General features: G+C 52.5%; 1 protein-coding gene across 1 annotated transcript in view; it reads left to right on the top strand.

The window, feature by feature from the left end:
• The window catches only part of FADS6 (fatty acid desaturase 6), a gene marked incomplete at its 5' end in the record, with an annotated part of 15,799 nt that extends 11,385 nt beyond the window's left edge, over positions 1-4,414 (top strand). Inside the window, 4 exons of the mRNA XM_010856489.1 lie at positions 692-872; positions 1,627-1,814; positions 3,040-3,219; positions 4,005-4,414. Of these exons, the coding sequence (XP_010854791.1) occupies positions 692-872; positions 1,627-1,814; positions 3,040-3,219; positions 4,005-4,154 (699 nt within the window). The remainder of the gene's footprint in view (positions 1-691; positions 873-1,626; positions 1,815-3,039; positions 3,220-4,004) is intronic.
• Positions 4,415-10,280: the final 5,866 nt, after the last annotated feature.

Below are 10,280 nucleotides of genomic sequence, written 5' to 3'. Positions count from 1 at the left end.
AGATTATTTATTTGGTTGCATCAGGTCTTAGGGGCTTCCCAAGTGGCCCTAGTAGTAAAGAACCTGCCTGCCAGTGCAGGAGACAAGAGATGCGTGTTCCATCGCTGAGTCCCCTGGAGGAGGGCATGGCGACCCACTCCAGTATTCTTGCCTGGAGTATCCCATGAACAGAGGAGCTTGGCGGGCTATAGTCCGTGGGGTCGCAAAGAGTCGGTATGGACCAGTGAATCGACGTAGCATGCGCGCACGTGCACGCGCACGCGCACCAGGTCTTGGCTGCGGCACCCAGCCGCAGGGTCTTTCTCGGGGCTCACTGGCTCTTCACTGCAGCGCGTGGGCTTCTCTAGTTGTGCTGCGGGACTCTTGAGTGTGCAGACTCAGTAGTTGTAGCACACTGGGCTTACCTGCCTTCAGGCATGTGGGCTCTTAGTTCCCCAACCAGGGATCGAGCCTACATCCCCTGCATGGGCAGGCAGATTCTTAACCACTAAACCACCAGGGAAGTCCCAGGATGGGGTTGCCGTCCTAGATCCCTGAGAGCTGATGGTCAAGGCTGATGAGCTGGGGGTGGAAGGCAGGAAGGCCTTGCAAAGGCAGGGTCTGGGGAAGGAGGGTCTTTTCGAGGCTCCAGAGGGCCAGCTTTGCTCGCCTGTGATGTGGGCCCCGTCCTGCTTCTGGCTGCCTCCTCCAGGTATGCACGTCCTTCACTGCGGAGTACGCCAAGTATGGACACGTGAAGATGCACCACGGCTACACCAACGTGCTAGGCCTGGGGGACTCGAGCACGTGGAGGCTGCCTTGCCTCAACCGCTACGTCTACATGTTCCTCGCTCCTCTCTTGATCCCCATCATAACCCCGCTGGTGGCTGTGGGTGAGTAAGCCAGGGCCGTGCCCTGCAAAGACCTGGTCCCCCCCACTCCCTTCCCTTCCTCCCTCTCATGGCTTCGTGGAGGCTTCATGAAGGAAGCGAGGAGCCCTGAGTTGAGACCAGACAGAAACCTTCTGAGACAGCCAAGCAGGGTGGAAAGAACCGTGGAGCTGGGGCCCAGTCTGACTTTGCCGCTTACTGGTGGGTGATGACTGCAGGCAGGTAGCTTAACGTCTCTGAACTTCAGGTTCTCCCCTGCTCCTCAAGGATGGTGGGAAGGCATAATGAGGTTGTAGATGTAAAAGTGCTTTGTAAAGGCCTCACACTCTGTTGTACGTTATAATGTTTAGTCTCGTAGGAGCAATATTGTACGGTGGAAGGAGCAGGGGCTAAGGGCTCAAGCCCCATGCCACCACTTACTATTAATATCAGACTGACCTCAGGTTGCTTAATGCTCTGTTTTCTATTCTAAAAATGGGCAAAAGAAAAAAAAAAAAGGAATTACTTGGTGGTCCAGTGGTTAGGACTTGGCACTTTCACTGCTGGGGCCTGGGTTTGATCCCTGGTCTGGGAACTAAGATCCTGCAAGCCACACGGTGCAGCCAAAGGGGGAAAGAAAAGCGAATGAACCGACTTTTCAGGGCTGTAACTACCTTGGCCACCTGAGTTTGCACCACTCAGCCACCAGGGAGCCTGCTTATGTTGGATTGGAACCTTGCCAAACCCAACCCCCGCAATCTCTCACCCCTTCTGGCAGAGCGGCTGAGAGAGGTGGAGCTCAGGACGGCCCTGCGGACACTGGGCCTGATCTCCCTGGGCCTTTATTCTCAATACTGGCTGCTCCTGAATGTGTCTGGCTTCCAGAGCCCCAGCTCGGCCCTGGCCTGCATGCTCATCACCAGGTCCCTGCTGGCCCACCCTTATCTCCACGTCAACATCTTCCAGGTGAGGCCTCCCCTACCCTGCACACAGGGGAGGGCGGCATGGGGACCACCTGGCCGAAGGCTGGACTCTAGATTCTAGGGAGAGAGAGGTCACCAGGTGAAATACCTCCCTACTCTTACCTTCTGCCCTTCTCCCTGTGGGTCATCACAGAGAGTTTTGGTCTCAGGTAAGGAGTTTACTTCCCTTCAACACTGGCTGCCATTCGAGCACAGATGGGATTTATTAAGCAGCTTCTGTGCAAAGGTGGCACGAGTGGTAAAGAACCCACCTGCCAATGCAGGAGACGTAAGAGACCTGGGATGGTCCCTGGGTTGGGAAGATCCCCTGGAGGGGGGCATGGCAATCTGTCCTAGTACTCTTGCCTGGAGAATCCCATGGACAGAGGCGCCTGGTGCGCTACAGTCCATAGGGGTGCAGAGTCAGACATGACTGAAGCGACCTTGCACGCACGTGTGCAAAGTTTACTTGATGAAGCTCCTTAGGGACACAGGTGAATAGGACCCCAGCTCCTAGCCTCAGGGCTCTTACTGTGATGAGCCCGAGGGAAGTGAAGCAAGGGCCACCACCGAGGTCCCAGCGGGCGTGTGTCTAGGTAAGACGCTGGAGATGGGAGGTCTTTGTGGGAGTCCGGCAGCTCAGCGCTCAGTTCTGGGGCCACTTCTGTGGGGACGGTCACCTCCCTGCTCCCTGGACCAGTGAGGATCCCAGCCTGGCACTTACCACCCGGCCTTAATGACTTAATCCCATGATGCAGTCCCACAGTTGTGATCCCTCCGCTTGTCTGGTGAGACCGTAAGTTCCCACTCACTTCCTCATCCTCTAGACTGAGGACAAGGCCTGGCAGAGGAAGTGTTTCTTGAACCATGAGCAGGATTTTGATTGTTGAAAGGAGAGCAGAGAAGGGTCTCTTTGGGATGAAGCGAAGGCACAGGGATGTGAGGGACAGTGGGGGGCCGTCGTGGACTTAGAGAACCACAGGGCCAGAGGGGCACCCAGACTCCATTCATTGCGCTGACGGGGGGAGTGGTCAGGGATGGGCGAGGCTCAGCACAGGACACAGAACCTCAGCCTCCTCGTGCCTCTTCCGGGTCCTGCCGGAGCAGGAAGTGAGACAGACACAGGACCCACGGGGCCCCCGGGTGCCAGCTGAGGATGCCAGGGCGGGGTGGGGACACACGGGTCTTCCCGGCCCGGCCCCAGGGCCTGACCCTCGTGTCTGTCACAGCACATCGGGCTGCCCATGTTCTCCCCTGACAAGAAGCCGCGACAGATCCACATGATGAGCCTGGGGGTGCTGAACCTGCCCCGGCTGCCGGTGCTGGACTGGGCATTCGGCCACTCTCTCATCAGCTGCCACGTGGAACACCACCTCTTCCCCAGGCTCTCCGACAACATGTGCCTGAAGGTAGACGAGGGTGGGGCTGGAGGGGCTTGGATGAGGGAGCTGCCTGAGGGTGGAGGGGGAGTCCCCTTCAGGGCCCTCTGACCGACTGACCTGGCCAGAATTTCCCAGGAAGGGGCCGCTCAGGGAACAAGCAGCAGTGTGGCTTTTGATCAGAAACACTTGGGTTTCTGACCAGGCAGTGTGACTCTGGACAAGTTAACTGAATGTCTCTGAGCCTCAGCTTCCTCATCTGTAAAATGGGACTAAGCCGTGCTTGGGCTTCCCTGGTGGCTCAGACAGTAAAGAACCTGCTTGCAATGCAGAAGACCCTGGTTCAATCCCTGGGTTGGGAAGATCCCCTGGAGAAGGGAATGGCTACTCACTCCAGTATTCTTGTCTGGAGAATTCCATGGACAGAGGAGCCTGGCGGGCTGCAGCCCATGGAGTTGCAAAGAGTCAGACACGACCGAGCAACTAACACTTTCAAGCAGTGCTTACGTTGACAGGTTTTGAAGATAATGGAGAAATGGACCTGAGATGTCAGGCACCTGTATGTGCTTGCTGAAAGGGAGAGATGGCGTTTATCCCCCTATGCTAAGGAGGACTGTCAGATAGTCAGGATCCCCGGAGAAGAATGCTGGGGATAAAACTCCCTTTCCCTGCTGGAAATGTGGGAGTTCTCCCAGCCCCTCAGCTCCTCCCCAGCATCATGCAACAAAGTAGACAGGAGTTGGGGGCTGGGGAGAGGAAGGGTCCCCATGAGGGTGGCCTATCTGCAGCCTCTCCTCCTGCCCACCTTCTGCCAGGTGAAGCCTGTGGTGTCCCAGTTCCTCCACGAGAAGCAGCTGCCATACAACGAGGACTCCTACCTGGCTCGCTTCCGGCTGTTTCTCCAACGCTACGAGGAGTTCATGGTGCAGACCCCTCCCATCACAGAGCTGGTGGGGCTGCAGTGAGGGGTGGACCAGCCCAGCCACCCCGCTGTCCTTCCCGGGGCCTAACCCTGGCTCTCCTGCCTGTGCTGGCCACCGTTGGGGCCGGGAGGGCGCTGGCTCCCGCCCAGGGGCTGTGCTTCACTCCACCAGAGTGTGGAGGCGCAGGTAGACAGTGAGGTGGGGAGCTCACACAGGGGGGTTCCAGGGATCACCTGCCCTGCTTGCTCTTTTGAGTTTCAAGGAATAAAGGTGGCTGGGCATTCTGCTCAGTCTGGACCTCAGCCGACTCCATCTCAGGACTAAACAGCTGGATTCCTTCCTGCTTCCGCTCTGAGCCTCGGGAGGGCTAGAGGACAGGGGTAAGGAGAGGCCCTAGGTTGGGGGCAGGCCAGGAGGGGCATGGAGAGAGAAGGGTCCACCTGCCCCCTGGCGAGGGCCTCCCTGGTGCCAGGGAGCAATGAACTTGGCCACTGCTTCTTCCTGTGCCGTTTGAGGTTCCGGCCCCAAAGGAGCCCTCTCCCCAGGGACTACAGGGAGCGGTTACCTTCGGCAGACTTTCCTAGTATCTCAGCCAGGAAGCCTGTGCAAGACCCTGGCGGCAGCTCCCGAGACTCACAGCACCTGTGAGCTCAAAGTGTGTGTTTTGTGGGGAAGGCTTCAGGTCAGATGAAAGTAGCAAGGGGGTAATAGCTTTGAGCAGGACCTTGGCTAGCTCTCCAAGTCGGCTTTGTTTGTGATGTTCCCAAGGGGTGGAAGAATTCTCAACTGGGAGAGGGAGAAAATGATGGGGAGGGTAGCTGAGGCTGGAGAGGGGTTATGGGAACAGGTGCTGGAGGTCAGATGGTCTTGGAGAGGAGAGGAAGGAGTGGGAGAAGGATGGGGGTTCAGACACAAGAGCTGGGAGTCAAGGGCCACGCTTAGCTGTGAAAGGAATGTCTGCAGCCTGGGAGTGAGGCGGAGATGTAAGGGAGTGACCGATGCCAGCCGGAGGAAGAGGCTGGCTACTGGGGACGCCACTGAGATCCAGCCCAAAGCTGGCGGCCTGGAGAGAGAGCTAGGAGCAGCACTGCCTGGAGGCTGGATGAGAAAGTGGGAGGCAGGGCCAGGCTGGAGGCTGAGGGAGGGTCAGAGAAGGAGGCCGGGCCTCTGACACGAGGCCAGAGCAGTTAGTTTAGAACAGGGTTTCTTATTTCGGCACTGTGATGTTTTGGCCAGATAGTTCTTTGTCGTTGGGGGGCCTATGCTGTGCATTGTAGGATGTTCAGTCGCATCTCTAGCTTCTATCCACTAGGTTGCCAAGTTGTGACAATCAAAAACGTCTCCAGACATTGCCAAATGTCTCCTGGTTGGGGGGTGGGTGGCAAAATCCCCTCTCTGGTTGAGGACACGCAAGTCTATCCTGAGTGCACGATCACCTTATTTTTCAGTGAAGTCTTTGGACGAGGTGAAGGGCATGCTGACCCTGATAAACGGGAGGCCGAATGCCAGCACTTCAGGTGCGGGGAGGGGAGAGGGGCAGGCGAAGGTGTTTTCTGAGCCTGGTCCCGTGAGAGCACCTGTCTCTGGTGTGGCCTTAGGCAGCTCTGCTGAGTAGCTCCCACTTGCCTGGCCAGGTCCATTCCCCTCTCCTCCACCCTGCCCTTCTCTCTGGAAGCCCACAGCTCCTGGCCGGTGCCCTCTCCTTCTGCTGCAGCTCTTGCTACTTCTGGAACAGCTCCTTCTTTTTGCTCCTTCAGGGCCTAGGGTGAAAGTGGCTTCCAGCTGTTGATCGTCTCCCTCCCCTGCCCGGGGAGGGGGGCGCTTCACCACATCCTTTATCCTGCCACACCTCTGCACAAAGTTCCTTCATTAAACTCTCTTCAATCAGCCCCTCTGAGCACGCCATCTGGTTCCTGCTGGGAGGCTGACTGATAGAGCAGTTTTAGATCCAAGCAGCCCTCTTGGAAGGAGGCAGGCTTGGCAGCCTCTCCCACCTACTGCTCTGCTATATGTTATTGATGCTCTTTTGAAATGCATTAGCAACTCAGAAATGGCCTTAAGGTCTGGGAATGTGATTAATCAAACAGCTAATTCTCCACATGAAAAATGCAACATCAGAAAAGGCCCCCTTGCACACTTCTGTTACTCCGGGATTGTGACTGGGATTGAATGGGCCTTGAGAAATGAGGGGAGATGACAGGAGTGAATGAAGCCCTTTGAGGGCTCTGCAGAGACCTAAGGTCTAATTTACAGAGACACACTGGAGGGGATAATATTTATGATGACGTTAGCTAACATCAATTCAGAACTTATGGCACATTTTTAACCTGTGCTATCTTAACTTAAAAATTATTTATTAGACTTTGCCGGGTCTTAGTTGCAGCATATGGGATCTAGTTCCCTGACCAGGGATCAAACCCTGGCCCCTGCATTGGGAGCTTGGAGTCTTAGCCACTGGACCACCAGGGAAGTCCCTATGCTATCTAAGTTTAATCTTTACAAGAAATTGGTACTATTTCCCCCTCATATTGTGAAGATAAGCCTTAGATTAAACTTATCAATGTCATATAGCTTGTATGTGGAGGAAGAAAGATTCAAACCTGGTGTGAGTCCTAATCGGACTAAACAGAACAGAATTCCTGTTCTAAACCACCAGAGATACTACCTGTGGGTAAGGAGCACTCTAGGGCTTACTAGGGTGTCTATCCTGAATCTCCTCTTCCTCCCACGTGAGAGGATAATAAATGGAATGTTAAGACAGACTCTTCATGTACATCCATTATGTGCCTGGCAGTGTGCAGACTCTGGGGATAAAAGTGTGATCGGGCCTCAAGTCTCCTGGAGCTTATTGTCGAGTGCAGGAATCGAGAAACCTTTTCGGTCAAATGTTAGATGGTAAATATTTGGGGCTTTGTGGATGATATGGTTTCTGTCACAACTACTTAACTGTGCCATTAAAGTGCAAAAACGGCCAGAGACAATATGTAAAGAAATGAACATCACTGTGTTCTATGTTTTTTGCCATGCTGTGAGACTTGTGGGATCTTGAGTCATTTCCTAGGCAGGTTGACAGGAAATCTAGGGGTCCCCAAGGAGAGAGGGGTCTGGAATTCTCAAGGAGGAAGAAAGGACAAACTTTTCACAGTCTTTGTAGACCAGGACCTGGGGACTGGAGTCGATGAAAATGAGAGGGTAACAGGCAGGAAGGCCAGGGGTCTCCAAATGGAGGAAATAGCCTGCAAGTGTCAGACATTTTTCTCTCTCTTAAGCGGCAGGAGGAAACAAACTACCAATATTTTTTCCTTCTCTATACAAGTTTAAAGGGAGGTTTCTCTTAAAATACTGTGTTGCCATAATGACACCTGGTTTATTCTTGAGCCTAGAGATAACCAATGCCTTTTTCTTATGGAAATGTTCGTCTTAAGCTATGCTAATATGCTATGCCTTTACCCCAAACTCTGTCTCCAAGTCGGTTCCGCCGCCTCTTGGCCCAGAACCTACTTGACAAACCAGTATGTTATACTCAGATACCGCCTCTTGGCCCAGAACCTACTTGACAAACCAGTATGTTATACTCAGATATGGTTCCCCTAATCTATGTAAATGAAACCATTTGTATGGTGGTCTGCCCTTCTTCAAGATTCAAGTTAATCATTTTATGGCCCAGGATAAACCATTTGGTGCCAAGATTATCCCAAAATGCATCTTATGGGTGAGGGGCCTGGTGCCATTCTGAATTTTAAGACATTCCTTTCATTAACAGACTGCTAGTGACTATATAACATCCAGCTGAAGACTAGCAGGGGGGTACTCTTTCTGCCCCCTTCTGATGCCTATGTCAGAAGCTTTCTCTATCTCCTTTATACTTTAATAAAACTTTATTACACAAAAGCTCTGAGCTATCAAGCCTCGTCTCTGGCCCTGGATTGAATTCTTCTCCTCCGGGGGCCAAGAATCCTGGTGTATTCACATGATTCAACAACAACCTTTCAATCTTAGCTCCCCGACCAGGTATCAGACATGGGTCCTGGCAGTCTTAGCACTGAGTCCTAATCACTGGACTGCCAGGAAAGTCCCTAAATTCTTTTTTTTTAATTTTATGTAATTTTCACATGTCACAGAATATTATTCTATAGTTTTAGAAAAACCGTTTAAGAATGTAAGTCATGAACTTGTAGGTTATACAAAGATAGGTGGTGAGAGGAATTTGTGCTACAAACCATAGCTTGCCTACTCCTGGTCTGATGGGAGGAGTACAAAACACTATGGCTTATTAGAAATCAGAGCAGCATTTACTTCTCAGTGAAGGGAAGTAAGTGGAGGGGAAGGGAAGTAAGTAAAGGGAAGGGAAGTGTCTGGAAGGGGCAAAAGGAGCTCCTGCAAGTGCTGACCAAGTTCTACTATGTGATCTATGTCACGGTTACATGGTTACGACTTGTGATGATTCATCAACCAGTACACTTATGGTCTGTGCAGTTTTCTGTTCATCATACTTTGTAAAGAAAAAAAAAAAGTCTGCCATTCCAGTTCTACAAGGATCAAGCTATTAGCTACTGCAGTCACTCAGCAACAATGTTCCCTAAGGGGAATTCGCGATGGGGAAAAACAGCAATGTTCTGTGCTCTGTATGTTGCTGTTTTAGTCCCTAAATCATGTCTGACTCTGTTGGGACCCCGTGGACTGTAGCCCTCCAGGCTCCTCTGTCTATGGGATCACCCTGGCAAGAATACTGAAATGGGTTGCCTTTTCCTGCTCCAGGGGATCTTCCTAACCCAGGGTTCAAACTCATGTCTCCTGCACTGGCAGGTGGATTCTGTACCACTGATCCACCTGGGAAGCCCTGTGCTTTGGATATACTGGCCCCCAGATAGTTGTTATATAACTAACGAAAAATTCCAGTGCCCCCAGATTCTTGCATCTTCCCATACATGGAAAAGCACTAAAATCATTAACTCAAGATGTCTGTTCTTTATGGTTAACAGTAATCTTCTTATGCTTGATTACATGTTATTTCCAGTGAGAAAAAAAAAGTTTATAAATATCCTGGCTCCTCCCTTACCTCTTTGAAGCACTGTCTCAGAGTAATCTGAGAGGCTGTCTTCCTGGGCAACAGTCCTCAGTAAGGTGCCAGAATAAAACCGAACTCACAACGTGCACATTGTGCATTATTCTTTCAGCTGACAACGTCAAATAAAAAGATAACTTAAGAATGATAAAGCAGTTTAATAAGTAATGAGGAGCTGGAGTGTTGAGGGGATAAAAACGGGCGCTAACCCTGCTTGGGAGACGACGGGTCAGGGAAGGCTTCTTCAAGGATGTGCCTGACAGGGCACTTGGGGCGGGGGGTGGGGGAGGCGGCATTACAAGTATTGGGTCAGACGTCACTAGGGCTGTATTTAAAAATACATCTTGTTCATTATGAATTTTTGCCTTAATCTTCATCTTTTAAAACATTGCATTACAACATTATTACCTCGATTTCTGAGGGTTTTGGCGCCCTCTTAAATTTTGCACTCGGGGCCAGTGCAAAATTCGCCTCCGTCTATTCCAGCTTGTTGGACGAGGGTGGGAGACCTGGCTCTGTCCTTAGTACGGAGGGCAAGACTCTCCTGCTGGTCCCTCATCTTTGTAAAGGGAAGGACCGTTACGCAACAAGGTCACTGAGGTTTAAAAATCTTCCTGGCACGACCCGGACTCACCTCGGCGGGGTCGGACCCTGTACAACGCGCCGGAGAAAGTGCCACAGGAAGACCCTTTTCCCAGACTTCCGGACTTCGTCTTTATTACCCAATGGGAGGGGAGGTGCGCTTGAACCCGGCTTGTGATTGGCTGGGACCGAAACGAACCGGGATAGGCTCTCAAAGGGGAACGGCGCCTTGCGTCATCAGCGAGCGACGCTCTAGAGGGAGCAGGTAAGTAAACTAAGCTCCTTTCTAATTGGCTCGCTCTTTCAGGACGGTTGAAACAGCAATGGGGATTTGCTCTCCTCTAAGTCTAGGCTCCAGATAATTGGAGAAAGGGTGAAGACGGGGGGAGAAGTTTATCGCGTCACTTACTGCCCGGAAGTCCTGGGGGCCGAGCCTTCAGAGGAAGGGGGTGGGTCGGGGGTGCAGGCCTCTCCCTGTGGGGCGGTGGGGACAAAGCCACCACGCTGTTCGGTCCTGAAGC

Source organism: Bison bison, unplaced genomic scaffold (assembly GCF_000754665.1).
Source record: "Bison bison bison isolate TAMUID 2011002044 unplaced genomic scaffold, Bison_UMD1.0 scf7180017864371, whole genome shotgun sequence".
NCBI lineage: Eukaryota > Metazoa > Chordata > Mammalia > Artiodactyla > Bovidae > Bison > Bison bison.
The sequence above is the reverse complement of the archived record's forward strand: the minus strand, read 5'-3'. Positions and strand labels throughout refer to the sequence as shown.